The sequence below is a fragment of the Phaseolus vulgaris genome, chromosome 8 (assembly GCF_000499845.2).
Source record: "Phaseolus vulgaris cultivar G19833 chromosome 8, P. vulgaris v2.0, whole genome shotgun sequence".
NCBI classification, from domain to species: domain Eukaryota; kingdom Viridiplantae; phylum Streptophyta; class Magnoliopsida; order Fabales; family Fabaceae; genus Phaseolus; species Phaseolus vulgaris.
Genome location: NC_023752.2, coordinates 1,197,731 through 1,214,291, shown reverse-complemented (window position 1 = coordinate 1,214,291; position 16,561 = coordinate 1,197,731). Strand labels below are relative to the sequence as shown.

Sequence of the window (16,561 nt, the reverse complement as noted above, 5' to 3'; positions counted from 1 at the left end):
ATTACAGTTATTTATCATCAAACGTATATGGATATCAATTATCTTATATAAACTTGATTTACAGCGTATTTAATTCAGATTTAAAGTTTTGATCTACATTTTATATTTAAAAAAATAAAAATGATTCAAATATCTAAGTTTAATTTGATATGACATCAAACTAAATATTCATTAAATGTTATAAATCTTTAAAATAAGGTTCCAAAAGGAAAAGCTAATTTTGGCTTCAATCCCTTCAAACAATGATTTCGTTATCCTTCACATCCAAACTATTGAAGAGTTTTCGTTAGGAAAATTGCATGATGTGATCTAATAGTTTTTAGTTCTTGAATTGAAATTATGATGATGAGGGATCTTAGTTTCTTCACAGGGCCTTGGTATATTCTGGGAGATTTTAATGCTGTGCTCTCGGCGGATGACTGTAAAGGGGGTGACTCCTAATCAGGTTTCTTGTAATGAATTCCTGGATTGGATTAATACTAATGATCTTTCTTGTATGTCTTTTACTGGATCTTGTTATACTTGGTGTAACGGAAGGAGAGGGTTGCATAGAATTCACAGAAGACTGGATAGGGCTTTATGTAATGGAGTGTGTCTGGATGAATGAGAATCTTGTTCTTATCAGGTTCTTGTTAAAAATTGTTCTGATCATTCCCCTATTCTTGCTAGTCTTGCTAGTAATTCTTTGCGGAAGGTTAGCAATTTTCGTTTCTTTTCGATGTGGCTTCAGGACACTTCGTGTCTAAAGCTTATTCATGATTCTTTGGCTAATCAGGTTGTTGGTTGTCCTATGTTTATCTTGCAACATAAGTTAAAAAGGTTGAAACTTGAGCTCCGAGACTAGAATAAAAATTCTTTTGGTAATGTTCATAATGGAGTTCTTCTTAAGCAGGACATCCTTCTTGGTATTCAAAAAAGCTTAGAGACTGCTAGTTTGTCTGATAGTGATGAACTTCTATGTCAAGAAAAGATTTCTAAGGAGGAGCTTGATCATGCTCTTCACTGTCAATATTTGTTTTGGAAAGAAAGGGCTAGGATGTTATGGTTCAAGGATGGAGATCGAAATACTGCTTTTTTCCATGCGGTGGTCAAAAGGAGATATAATTCTAGTGGGATTCATCGTCTACGGATTGATAATGAGGTTACGGAGGATCCTAAAATCATTGAGGATCATATTTTGGACTTTTATAAAAATCTTTATGCGGAGTCTATTTCTAATGTTCTGGATACTGATAATATGGAAGATTTTATTGGTACTTATATTCCTGCGATGGTTTCCTCTGAGGAGAATATGATGTTGATTAAGTGTCCAGATTTCTCTGAAATTAAAAATGTTGTTTTTAATCTTAACGGTAATAGTGCTCCTGGTCCTGATGGTTTTGGTGGTGTTTTCTATCATTCTTGCAGGGAAATTATTGGGACAGATGTTTGCAATGCTGTTCAACAGTTTTTTAAACAAAACTGGGTTCTCCCTGGAATGAATAGTAATGTGGTATCTCTTATTCCAAAGGTTCAGGGTGCTGATTCCATTAAAGATTACAGGCCAATTGCTGTTGCTAATTTCAAGTTTAAGATTATTTTCAAGATACTGGCGGATTGGCTTGCACTTGTGGCTGCTAGAATCATTTCTCCTAATCAATATGGATTTGTGCAGGGTAGACAGATTCAGGATTGCATTGGTATTGCTTCTGAAGCTATTAACTTGCTTTCTAAAAAGGTTAGAGGAGGTAATGTGGCTTACAAAGTTGATATTCATAAAGCTTTTGACACTCTAAGTTGGAAGTTCTTATTATTAGTTTTAAAACGCTTTGGTTTTCACCCCTCATTTGTCGGTTGTATTAGTACAATTCTCCGTTCAGCTATGTTTTCTATAAGAATAAGTGGTAGTTTGGTGGGTTTTTTTCCTTGCAGTCGAGGGGTAAGACAAGGTGATCCATTGTCTCCTTTACTTTTCTGTCTTGCAGAGGAAGTTCTTAGTAGAGGTCTCTCTAAGCTTGTGAATGATAAGAAGATTTTAAATATGGCCAGTCCGCACGGTTATCTCACTCCCTCTCATATTTTGTATGCTGATGACATATTTATTTTTTGTAGGGGGATATTAAGTCTCTTAGAAATTTGAGTTCTTTTCTTAAAACATATGGTGATTTTTCTGGTCAATATATTAATAACTCTAAAAGTAGTTTCTTCACCATGGATAATTCTCCAAGATTTGTCACCAAAATTCAAAATATTCTTTCCTGTAGTCATGGTTGTTTGCCTTTCCATTATTTAGGAGTGCCTATCTTTGTTGGTGCTCCAAAGTGTCAGTTTCTTCAACCTTTGGCTGATAAAGTTAAATTGAAGCTAGCATCTTGGAAAGGTAAATCTCTTAGCATGATGGGTCGAATTCAGCTAGTCAATACAGTGATTACTGGATCTCTAGCTTATAGTTTTAATATGTATAAGTGGCCTGTTTCACTTATTAAGCAAGTTGAGCAGTGGTGTCGGAATTTTATTTGGACTGGTGATATTCTGAAAAAAGGTATTGCTACCGTTAATTGGGGGAAAATTTGTTCACCTCTTGAGGATGGAGGCTTGAATATCATTAATCTTCATCATGAAAATAATGCATATCTTCTTAAGCTTGCTTGGAACTTTGCTTATAGCGACAAACCTTGGTCTTTACTCTTGAAAGCCAGGGTTCTTAAATCAAAATATGAATTTCGAACGGTTTATAGATCTTCCTCTCTCTGGCCTGAAATTAAGCAATTTTATTCTACCATACTTGACTATACTTATTAGACTGTTGGTACAGGTTCTTTTATTAATTTATGAAATGATAAATGGTGCTCTACTACTTCTTTAGCAAATATTGCAGGGTTATCTGATGGTGTTAGCATTCCGGATACAGTCTCTCAATTTTGGACAGGTTGTGATTGGAATATTCCCTTCTCTTTACAGCAGATGCCTCTTTTTTTTAATCATATCATGATTAGAGAGGAACAGGATATTCCTAATTGGATTCTAAATGAGTCTGGTCGTTTCACTCTTAAATCGGCTAGGACTTTTTTCTTGGAACCAGGAGTTCCAGGTGATTGGGGTAAATTCATTTGGTCTTCATCTATTCCGCCTTCCAAAACTCTAGTACTCTGGAAAATTTTTCATGGGCGACTTCCTACAGATCAACATATTCAGAATAAGGGTTTGCATATATGTTCTATGTGTTCGCTTTGTGAAAAGCAAGAGGAATCTATTCAACATCTATTTTTTGAATGTTCTAACGCATTGCATATTTGGAGTTGGGTACGACAAATTTTTCTTACTTCTCATTTCTCTAGTAAGGATGATCTACTTTCTTTTATTAAGAGTGATGGTAGTCCTTTGGTTAAATTGATTAAGCTTGCGGTGATAACCTTTTCTATATGGATGATATGGCGTATGAGGAATTATGCTAGATTTCAGGATAAGATTGGGGTTTCTAAGGCTATTTCGATAATTAAAGATTTAACTTGTCTAGTGGGAAATTCGTCTAAAGCTTCAATGAAGAATGATATGTTGGACTTCAACGTGATTAAGTTTTTCAGTATTAAGACTCGTAGTGGTAAAGTTCTTCGTCCTCTTCCTATTAGATGGGAATTTCCTTCACCAGGCTAGGTCAAAATTAATACTGATGGGGCTGCTAGGGGTATCCTGGTCTTGCTACTTGTGGAGGTATTTTTCGTGGGAGTATGGGAGAATTTATTGGTGCTTTTTCAGCTTTTCTTGAAGTTCAAACTGCTTTGGCTGCTGAGTTTTATGGAGTTATACGGAGGAAGCTCAAAAAATGAGACTTACTAATGTCTGGCTTGAATGTGATTCTGCCTTGGTTTGTGCTGCATTTACTGCTAGGACTAATGTTCCGTGGATGCTTCAGAATCGATGGAATACTTGTCTTAATTTTTGTGGGACAATCAGGTTTAGGGTAACTCATATTTTTCGTGAAGGGAATGTGTGTGCTGATAAGTTGGCTAATTTAGGATTTATTCATAGAGAATTTTTTCATTGGTATAATAGACTCCCAGCTAGTCTGTTCTTAGAATTCTTTATGAATAAGTATAATCTACCTATGTATCGTTTGTGTTAACATATGAGTTTTGGTCTAGTCCCCCCATATTTTTGTATTTTCTTTCTTTTTTCTTTTTTTAATAATATTTTTTTTCATGTGATGACAGATGATTGTTGTTACTTGAGGTGTCAGCTTAGCTGAGATGTCAAGTTGCATAGTGATGCCTAACACGAAAACTTTATAAAAAAAAAAGATAATCATTAAATAAAATTATTTTATTAAAAGTATGATAAGAAATCTTAAATATTTTTTATTTGATATTGTTCAATAGAAATTGAAGTAAAAAATAATTAAAATATTTTTTTTAATCTTTTAAGACTTTTTTTAATAATAAAACTATGGCAAAACTTTAAATTTTAATAATTTATAAAGTTTGATACGAAATTGAATTTCATCCTTCAGCGAAATGAAAGTGTAGAATAATTTGAATTATTACACTTCTAAAAGTCATGTAAGACATTCACATCAAAGTTCTATAATAAAACATACTTAACCATTTATATTATTATTCTTCACATGTATTATGAATAACCAAGTTACTATAAATTTTTATAATGCAGTCAAAAGTATTATATATCTAATTTAAACTATAAAAATCTATCAATTGATTAACTTTATGTTTAGATTAAGGTAACTTATATAGACTATGTCTATGATTGAGACAATGACAATGACATATTTTTAATTAACCAGCTATTGATTAATAGAGAATCTAATTCTTCATTTGATTGAAAGGACAGACAACAAGCTTTACTCAGTCTTCACCTCCAAATTTTGAAACCCTTTTGCTAATTCTGTACATGGTCACCAAGCATTCACTTTGTCTTTCAATAAATATTGTTTATTTAGTTTATAAGCATTAAAAACATTTCAATTCAGGGCATTTAATTGCTATTAGATTTTATGTAATATCAGAAAATACTTCAAAAAAAATCCACCATAATCTCATTTGTGAGAATAAAGCTAAATTTTGGATAAGCAAATCATACTTTCTCAAGTCCAATTTAACAGACCAATTTGTATTCTTAGTTAATTAGAAATGAGGCACTAGTCCTTTGGGATGTGCAAGAAATCAGCATCAATCAGATTGAAAATAGATATCCATGGTTGTTGAGGGAAGATACGATCATGGAATGAAGCTTTAAATATGACAAAGGCAATGAGGAAAAAGGTCTCACCTGTGAATAAGTGGGCCTTCAGTTTCAGATAAGAAAGCTATGAACTGCTCAACTTATCTTATGTTCATTTACATCCAATTCTGCAGTCATATAGTTAGGACCAAAGTGACAATATAATGCATTTTTCTATGAAGCAAGGAAAAAAAATGAAACGTATTTTAACTAATTAGCCATTTATTTAGGGAAAATCTGATTCATCATTTGGTGAGAGAGGATAGACGACGAGCTTACACGCATTGTTAATCACCAAATTTTGGAGTCCTTTTGCCAGTTCAGTGCAGGGCCACAAGACCTGCACTTCCCGCAAGGTAGTCAAAGACCATATTTCTTTTGGAAGCTGAGTCAAGGATTTGCAGCTTCTGACGACTAAACGACGAACACGAGGCATTGAACCTCTGTCTACTCTCCACATTTTGACCTTGATCGCAACCATTTCAAACACTTGAAGCTGAAGGAACCCTCCCGTGGCACAATGCAGGTCAAATCTAGTATCATTTGTCTGCGATGACAATTTCAGGACTTGAAGGTTGGGAAGCTTTCCCAGCGTATGCATGGCAGTGGAGTTGAAGAAACCAAACTTTGTGAGGGATATCTTGGTGATGTTTGACGGAAACACATTTGCATTTTGTGGAATCTCAGTAGTTCCGATCACTTTCAGCTTCCGGAGATGGCTCAGGCGGTGGAGGTTCTGCAACTGTATACGGGCATTGCACTTGTCACGTCTTTCGCAATGTATACCCAATTTTGTCATCCTTGGGAATCTACGATTATCCAGCAACGATGCTGTGCGCGGATCAAGAGCCACGGTTGAGAGGGTTTGAAGATTGGGCACAGTTTTACTTTCTGAGAGCATTTCTGGGAGCCCCACAGGTCCAAACATCAGAAGATGCCTTAGTTGCTTGAGTTGCCACAATTCACCAGAAAATGATTTTATGGGTGACCCTCTTAAATCCAAGGTTTCTAGATTCCACAATCTGCATATAGAAGCTGGAATAGTTTCAAGATTATGAGACTGTATTCTCAAGTACCTTAAATGAATGAGCTTCTCCAAATCAGTGGGTATCGAGTTAACATTCATTCGTCCCAAATCCAACACGCGAGCCAACCTGAAGCTCTTGAGAAGCCATCTCCAATGGTTTGGCTTAACCTTGTACACCTCTTGCCCAAAGCATAACAAGGAACGCGTCGCAGAGATGGTGTAATCAGATTCCATGCTCGAAGAGAAATGAAACAGAGTACCCTGCAGAGACAACTTACGGGGACAACTATTGAGGTTTTGAACATCAATCTCTCCACAAACCTCGAAGAACTTGTCTTCCCTGCTCTCGCTTATGCAAAGGTCGCGAAGAAGATCGTGAATCCGACATGTTTTGACTCCCCCGTCATTGGTTCTGCTAACCACTTGGATCAAGCTTCGATCCACTAGCTCATCCAAGTACTCTTCCGCAATGTATTCTGGCTCTGGTGTGTCTTGGCCCCCAGAAGTTTCTTGGGATAATAACCCTTCGGATATCCACAACTGGATCAACTGCTTCACGGGGATCTTATAATCTTCAGGGTACATGCCAAAATACAGAAAGCATGGCTTCAACCTCGCGGGCAGAGAGTCATAGCTGAGTTTGAGTATGTCCTTGAGAGTGTTGTCCCTCCCAAGATGCCAATTCACATGGTCCTTGATTCTAGACCAATCCCTTGGTGACTTCTTGTTAGCCAAAATCCCTGCCATCACAATAAGGGCAAGTGGCAACCCATCACAGCTTTCAGCGATCGATTTTCCCAGAGACTCTAAATCAGAAGAACATTCTTCTCCCCTGAACACCTTCTTGGAAAGTAGCTCCCAGCTCTGTTCTTTGGTGAGGAAGGGAAGGGCGTAGGGAGGAACAGGGCCTGCGTGAGAAGCCACCTCAGCCCAACGAGTAGTCATCAACACTCTGCTTCCATTGTGGTCATCGGGAAATGCCCCTTTCACCTCATTCCACACCTGTTTCTGCCAAACATCGTCCACCACCACCAAGTACTTGCTGCTTCTGTTCAAGCATTCTCGCACCTTCATCTTCAGCTTTTCATCACTCACACTCGTCTCTTCTCTTTTCTTGAACAAACCGTTGTACTTTGGTGTGGACAGCAAACACTTGAGCAGGCTCAAGAAAAACTCCCTGGGTCGATAATCGTTAGAGACATAACCCCATGCGCGACAAGGAAACGTGTTCTTCACTCTGTTAGAGTTATATATCTTTCGAGCAAGCGTGGTTTTCCCCAAACCACCCATACCAACGATGGAAACGACTTTAAGGCGCGAATCGGACACCATCAGTTTCTCAATCACAACCTTGGAGTCGTGCGCAAACCCTACCACCTCTTCCTCCTCCACCTCCCTCCGCTGCTTCCGAATCCGCTCCGCTTCCTCCTCGCTGCTCCTCCTTCCATCCTCAATACCGTATCTCTCGCTGTTGTCGAAGATCTCTTTGATTCTGGCCTTGATCCCGTCGATCTTCACGGCCACCTGGTGGAGCATGAGCGCGTGGTCTACACCGCGGAAACCGACTTTTCCGATCACGTTCCTCCGGCTCTGCTTGATGATGGCGGCGATGTAGGTGTCGATTACGTCTTCGGCTTCGTGAGCGACGTCTCTGATCTGGTTGACGAGTTCTCCGACCATGTCATGCTCTTTGCGCTTCCCTTGGGAGTTTCTGAGGAAGAGGTTCATGAACCTGAGCTCGCTCTGCAACAACGTGACTCGGTCGCGCACGCCGGCGAGAAGCTTGGCTTCCTCCACCAGCAGCCTCGTCAATTTGTCTATGAGGAACACCACAATCGTATCCGCCATTTCTCTCCACGCAACAATTTGGATTGCGAAACACTGTTGCAGAGCACTACACTCTTTTGTATCCCAACACAGAGGTCAACGCCGTGCATTCTTTTCCAAAAGTCAACTCTTTCTCTAACAACCACACCCTTATCTTCTTCGTCTCGCGTCAGCTATTCTGTTTTTTTTTTCTCAGATATTTTTGTTCCATTAGTTATAATATAGTTTCACATATTATAGATTAATGAGAGTATATATACTTTTTCTTTCTCTATTATATTCAAACGTCTCTTAAAGAAAAAAAAAAAAATACGATATTAAATATGTCTCTTAAATCCTACACCCTAAATCCTAATAGACACCGATATTCATAATTTTCGTATCAGTCTTATTAACTTCCAATGTTTTACTTAAGTCTTTACTAATGCATATTAATTCTTTCATAATACTTTTTTTTCTATTTTTTCTTTAACATGCACTCTTCTTTCTTTCCTTTTTTTTATTACATAAATGGTTCCGAGGTAAGAAATGTTAGAGATTTTTGTTTTTAATTTTCAAACCACGTTTCCCAGAGCCAAACTAATATAATAACGTGACAATCTGTAATGGGTTCCCTTATCACTTTGTAGCTTTTGCTTCTTGCACCCCATCACATCATTACTAACTGCACCCCACTATTAACAATAAAAAAACTAAAATATCCCTCCTTCGATTGTTTCTTCCTGCACTTTCATATATTCTTCTGCCACCCTCATATAAAACGGGAAAATATTTTTTTATCCTTTTTGTGTCACTCCCATAGAGTAGCTTCTGGGTTATGTAATCCGGACACGTATTTGAAAAAATATTTTCGGATTATATAATCCAAAAACTAATTATGAATTTTGAAAAAAAAAACTTTCGGATTACGTAATCCAGAATATTGACATTTTTGAGAATATGAAAATTTATAGAGATGGAAAAAAATCATAAAGGAAGAAAAAAGAGATAACGAGTTGTAAAAAAAAATATTCTAGAAAAATCATTTCATATATTTTGAAAAAAAATTCTGAAATTTATTTCATGTCTTCTTAGTTGTGGTGTAGTGCAATGAAATAGAGGTTATTTTAGTCTTTTTATGTTATTAGTAGGAATGCAGTTAATAATAGTCGGGTACATAAAGTAAAAGCCCCTATTTTTAACGGTGTTGAACTTGGAGGCTTCTGCTTCGTGTAAGTGGACTCAGCCCATAAGCAGCTAAGCCCAATTCTCTGTTCATTTTGTTGGGTTTCTTTTTTTGCATAAAGTATAGTTTGGGTTTCTTTTTTTGCATAAAGTATAGTTTGGGTTGCTTCTTCCTGCACCTCCATACCTTCTTGTGCCACCCCAATAAATTTTTCTTATTCCAAAAATACCTTTTTCAATATTCCGGATTACATAATCCGGAAGTCTTTTTCTAGATTCAGAATTAGCTTCTGGATTATGTAATCCAGAAGTCTTTTGTGATTAGATTCTGGATTACATAATCCGGAAGTCTTTTCTATACTTAAGATTAGCTTCCGCATTATGTAATCCAGAAGTCTTTTTTTCAGATGTGTTATTAGCTTCCGGATTACATAATCCGGAAGTCTTTTCTAAATATGAAATTAACTTCCGGATTCCAGATTACATAATCCATAAGCTTATTATTTCAAATCCAAGGGGTGAAAAAAAAAGGATAAAATGGTATTTTCATATTTAGTATGGGGTTGGCATAAGAAGGTATGGAGGTGTAGGAAGAAAAAGTTTGTAGTTTGTTCAAACTTCATTGTCTTAATAATGTACCATGATAATATATATTAAAAGATATAATAGAAGTGGATGATTTGTGATACTTTGAAAATATAATTATTGATATAAATTAGAGATTTATCTATGAAGAGAGAACCATGGGATCAAAATAGAATAAAAAAATCTGTGTATGTCTAATCAAACTCAATAACAAAAGCGAGTAATAAAATTTTAAGTAAATTAAATTACCGAAAATTCACTTGTGAATGATAAAATTAATTTATTTTAATTTTTTTAAAGTCTTTTTTTCATGTTTGGTTTCCATGTTTAATATACAAATATAACTTTTAAAACAGTTATTATAAAAAATATCAAATTACCGCACATAATAATTGCATTTTTTTATTGTTAATGTATAAATTATTTTCTCTATCGTGAATTTTGGATTAATATAATTATACAACATATTTTAACCTAATTGTATCTTCATCAAGGTTAATTATATTTGCCAAAAAATAAATAAAAACAGTCAAAATTTAGATAAAAAAACATATAAGTATATTATTGAAGTTGAATCAGCATAATAAGTAAAAAAATTGTCAAGCAAAGAATAGTTAATAGCATTGTAAATGTAATTAGCCTCTTCACACTTTAAGATTATAGAAAAAAAATGTATTTGAATGTGAACAACATCTATAACCATGAAAACACTAATAAAAGTCAACATTAATGGTATGTGATATATATCAAAATCAATTTATTAACAATGCCCATTCAATAGGTGCATTATAAGTGTGGTCAAAGTATATTTTTTTTTATAATAAAAAATATAATAAATGAGAATAACAAGAGTACTCAACCTATATAAAAAAAACTAACTCCATTATAACATTTACATATTGCAAAAAATAATATTGTTTTTCTACCAAATTTATAATTTAAATAATTTGTAGTTAAAACCTTGGTAGGTAATTAGATATCAGTTTAGACACTATTTATTAATAATAGAAACTAATTTAAAAATCAATAATTTTTTTAGTCTTTAAAATAGTATCTAATTTAGTCATTATAGAAATTAATTATTTTTTATTTTTAAAATTGATTTCTATTCAATGATTTTCTAGTAGTGTATAAATAGGGAATTGAATCAATTAAATCAATTAGTATGTTTTTGCATTATCGTATTCACTATAATGATATCTAAAAAAAATTCAAAATACACTTATATTTTTTCTTCTTCTTCTTATTGCACTAGTATCTTCTATTGTAAAAAAAAAGTGCAAGTATAATGTTTTTAAAATTTAAGATATATATATATATATATATATATATATATATATATATATATTAAAATAGGTGTAAAATGTAATATTATTTTAAAAAAATATGTTTTGTGTAAAATTTGATTTTTTTTTACGTAATTTGAAAAAAATAAATGTTGGTATAATTTCTTTTTTATTTGAAACTTATTGTTTTTTCTCTCATCATATTTAAAAGTATATGTCTCATGAACATGTTTTTGTTTTCTCATTCAAAACGGTTTAGGTATATAATTTAATTAGGTTTGAAGCCTCCACACTAACCACTTTGACCTTCACTTATGGTAATGCTTTCAATTTATTATTCATTTTGTAATTCAAATAATAAGTTATTAGTCTTAAAAAAGATTAGAAATAGATTTACAATTACAGTGTTCAAATTGAGATTCAAAGAAAATATATAAAACTTGAATTGTGGAAAACAATTGAAATTAAATAAACAAGAATACGATAAATAAATGAAAAACTTATATAAAAGACAAAAATGGGAATACATTGTCCTAATTCTAATAGTAACACGTGGTCTTTGGTTGTAGATGCATGCATATAATATTAAGCATTCACACAATATTTGACTAAATAAAATTCAACTTTTACTTAAAAGAACTTTTATTTATTTTTATTTGTTTCTAAATAAAAGTTTTTATTTGTGTAAAACTACCAATTATTTAGTTTCTAAATTTGGTTTTTAAAACCTTGGTTGCTAATTAGATACCAATTTAGAAACTATTTAACAGTAATAGAAACCAATTTTTGTTTTAGTTTCTAAAATGGACTCTAATTTAGTTACTATTGCAACTAATTATTTTGGTATCTAAAAATTGGTTTCTATTTCATAATTTTCTTGTAGTGACAACTTGATATCTCAGCTAGGCTAACACCTCAAATAACAACAATCATTTGACATCACCTTAAAAAAATATTATTAAAAAAATACAAAAATATGGAAGGATTATATCAAAATCCATATATTAACAAAAACGATACATAAGTAGACTATATTTATTCATAAAGAATTTTAAGAACAGGCTAGATGGAAATAATTTTTATTTATATATACAGGTTTTTATTGTTTTCTATCAATAATAAATAAATAAAATAAAATGAGACACTTCAGAAATATCTCAACCCTTATACATAAAATGGTCAAGATCATCATGTTCAACACCGGACCAATAGAAATTCATCCGACTCTACATATCAACAAACCAATTATCAATGATACATAAAAAAAAAACAATATAATTCAGCAGTCCCAAATTATCCTATCAATATCCTTATAATCAACTACCACAAATAGAGGTTTCCATCTTTATCACCTATAATTATTTACTTATTGAGTATGTTATTTTTATATAAAAGTTTTCTGAATATGTTCAATTATAATATTTTTATATTTTTTTAATTTATAATTAAACATGAAATAAACATATTTATCGTTTTTTCAGGTACGAAAGAAGGGAGCAATTTCAAATATTGAATAATAATCATAGTCGGGTTGGTACGTGGAGAAAAAAAAAATGAAGAAGGAGACTAACAATTGAAATTTGAATTGAAAAAAAAAAGAATGTTCCTTATTTTTTGTTTTTAAAAGTCAATATTTTTTACTTTTTCAATAGAATAAAAGAAAATATGCTGTTATTTTACATTTTTTCCCCTCTTTATTCTATTTCTTCTTATCCAAGCAAGTCTTTAATTACTAGATGTATAAACAATCTCATATATTTCTAAATAATTATTAGATATATCAACATTGAGTAGCTTTAATATCCTTATTGACTTTTTTAAGAAAATTTAAAAATGAACACAATAGATTATGAATTTGAAACTTTAAAATCATTGATAGAATAATGAGATGTTTCAACTTATTGATTATGTTTGTTATAATTGAAAAAAAAAAAAGACTCGTATTAAATAAGAAATTAAACTATTGTAATATTAAGATTTTTTTGCTTACTTTAACATAATTTAAATCAAATAAAGATAATTTAATAACAAAATTATAATTTATTAATATAAATTTCATATCTAAAATTAATTTAGTTAAGATGGAAAAAGGCCATGCAATAAGAAAAATGAGAGAATTTATTTTTTAAGTTGTGTGTTTCTATTTATATAAAAATATATTTTTTAGTGGTTTAAAGAAAGGTTAGTTAGATATTAGTGTTGATTCTTTAAAGAAATATATTAGGGAAACTTAGTATTAATGAATCATAAATAAACTTATATAAAAAAAATAAAAAAGACTACTTTAAATTCAAAATCTAAACATAATAGTCATGATACTTCAAACTTATAAAAAGAGAAGGTAACAAAAAGCTATATATTGAAGATATTGCTAAAAATAAATGAAAACATTTATCTTTTTCCACATGTTCTGTGCTATAAACTAATTAATAAAAATTAATTTTAGAGAAAAAATAATAAATTGTTATATTAACTAAATTATATAATATTTTAGAGAGTAAAAAAATGACTAGTATCTAAATTAGTTTTTATTATTGAAAAATAATTTTTAAATTGGTAGCTAAAACTTGATAACTAATTAGATACCAATTTAAAAATTATTTATCAATCATAAAAACTAATTTAAATACCACTAATTCTTTGACTCTATGAGATAATATCTAAGAAACTAATTATTTTTGTCTCTAAAATTAGTTTTTATTTAATAATTTTATTGTAATGTTGTTTTTATGCGATCTTCATATTTTTAATTTTCTACATTTTAATATTAATTTGAACTTTGACACACATTAATAGTAAAAAATTATGCATATCTTTCTTAAAACAATTCATTCGTACAACGTTTCTTTAATTTTTAAAAAACTATCTGTTGACAAAGTTGGTATTCCTACTATATATTGGGCTAAAATATTTCTTAAACACTCTAAATAATTTAATTTATTCATTCTCAATAAAAAAAAACACAGAAATACAATATTGGAAGAAGATAAAGATGCAAAATTCTTTTGTTCATCCAAGATTTATACGTTTCCTTAACACACATGTGGATCTGATAAGGGTCAAGTAAATAACAGCTTGCACAAAATGAATTTTCATTGAGAAATGCATGTATTTTTCAACACACGACATCATAGGATTAATATTAGTGGTAGCTTGTGTGAAACCTATTATAGTATAATTTGTTTTAGGTGATTTACTAGTATATAGTAGCAAAAGTTAGACCAAACTACTTAATTAGACCAACACAGTTTTTTGCAAGCCAACCACTTCCTTATACACTAGATACATATATGCACACTATTTCAAGAATTGGAATAGTTTACCCTAATCTCGTGTTTCATTTTTCAACCATTTTTCTTACATGATCAATGTTGTATAATCCACACAAGTCAAGCCAAAAACTATGGGTGATTGATGAAGGAATGAGACTGAGTTTATCTTTATAATGTTTGACTTAAACTTTTGTCCAATTATTCATTAAAACCTAAAGTTATTTAGACCTATATGAATAAGATTGGATTATTTTGATCCTTTTATTGTAATATTTTGTATTTATAAAATAAAGAGTTAAATATGTTTTTCGTCTTTGTATTATAGTACAAAATTGATTTTCATTTTTTGTCTAAACTTTAAACCATTCAGGTATTTGTAGTATTGAAATGATTGTAATAGTTATTTTTTTTTTATGTGAAATTGGTTTAATTTGAGGTTTCACTTCAACAATCCATTGGAAGTAGTAGTTACATTCAACATTAGTCTTCAATCAACACAACAACGAATTGAACAAATAACAACTTTCAATGAGTTGTTAAAGTGAAACCTCAAATTAAACCAATTTCACATACAAAATGATTAATTCTAATCATTTCAATATTATAAATACCTAAATGGTCTAAAGTTTGGATTAATAACGAAAACCAATTTCTTATTATAGTATAAAAACGAAAAACATATTTAACTTTAAAATAAAAAAACAAATACTGTTATAAACACTAGTATATAAAACATTATTATTAATGCATAATATTATAAAACCTTGTGCTTATTTAAAAAATGTATAATTAAATTCAATTAAGGCAACTTAAATCATAACTTTAAAAATCTCCCTTAAAATATATAAAATTTAGTTTCAAAATTCAAACATATCAAATTAAAGTCTAAACCAAAACTAATGAGTGTTTGATTCATATTGTATCGGTCGGTATCAGACGATCATGTCTTGGTCTTGATGACTGGTCGCCCGAGTCAAGCAACATAAAATAACAAAATAAGTAAACAAACAACAACATAATAACACGTAAATCAAAGCACTAACTTGAATGTCGGAGTGCAATCATATGTATCCTGATCGAGCATCAACATTAAAGGAATGAGACTTAAGAAAATTTAAAAATTACCGGCACGTTAACAATTGTACATCCAGTCACAGATACTATTTGGGTCTCTCAATCTATACAGTCACACGTATAAATGGTAATTTCAAGTATTTAGATAAATAAATGTAATGAATGAGTGGTATTATTGATTTAAAATAATTAAGCTTAATTATTTAATGAAAGTAACGTGTGGTTGATGAGGTAGAAAAGTTGAGAATGAGTTTTTTAATTGGAAGATCTAGATCTTAACAAGCCGACACGGTTAGATAATTAATGACTCACAATTTCTTAATTGGTGTTTGACTATGATGTTGAGGCAGTTATGGAATTAATATAATAGTTCCCACACATTGTGCTCATTTAATATCAACATTTTTTTAATGAAGCATCCAAGAAAAACCTTTTTCTTCACTCAGTCATTATTTGCTAGGGTTTGTAAAAATATGAAACTTCTGTAGCTACTTAAATTTCTGAATCAAAGTCTGGAATGCGACTTGACTAAGCAAAACGATGAAGTTAGAAATTGGAAATGAGAAAGTTTGACAGTTACTATGAGGTGATGGATGATGGCGATAAAGATGATGACTCTGATCATCAAAGTCTACTGTTCTTAATTACACACCACCATAACCAAACACTCTACATTTTCTTATTAACCAAGTAAACTTTGCCAACCACATTATATACGTCACTTTTTTGCCATCCAATTCCACATAAAACGTTATTAAACTATCACTAATTATAACAAAAACATCATCAGAATTTTGATTAAACATTTTTCAAAAGTCTATGATTAAAAATTGTTAAACCTTACAAAATAATTAGAAATTATACATTGAAAAAGTTTCGATCCTCCCTTAAATTTATTGAACTGTTGTTGATTATGGTTAGGAATGTCGTGCAGTCTTTGAGTGGTATACTTATAAAAGGTACACTAATGTTTAAGTTAGTGATCGGTTTAAGGTAGTTGAGTGTAATAAATGTTCTTTAATGTGCTTATTTACATGGTTGTAATGGATCTCGAACATTGGACGGAGATTAAGGTAGATTTTTGGGTTAACTTTAGATTTTAGGTGAATTTC

General features: G+C 31.4%; 1 protein-coding gene across 1 annotated transcript; it reads right to left on the bottom strand.

Moving 5' to 3' along the window:
- Positions 1-5,209: 5,209 nt before the first annotated feature.
- LOC137823866 (disease resistance protein RPP13-like) lies at positions 5,210-8,285 on the bottom strand. The gene has a single exon (XM_068629175.1). The coding sequence runs from the start codon at positions 8,087-8,089 to the stop codon at positions 5,441-5,443; it is 2,649 nt and encodes an 882-aa protein (XP_068485276.1). The 5' UTR covers positions 8,090-8,285; the 3' UTR covers positions 5,210-5,440.
- Positions 8,286-16,561: the final 8,276 nt, after the last annotated feature.

Coding starts and splice junctions, on each gene's coding strand:
- LOC137823866 (XM_068629175.1), bottom strand. CDS start 8,089: ATGGCGGATACGATTGTGGTGTTCCTCATAGACAAATTGACGAGGCTG.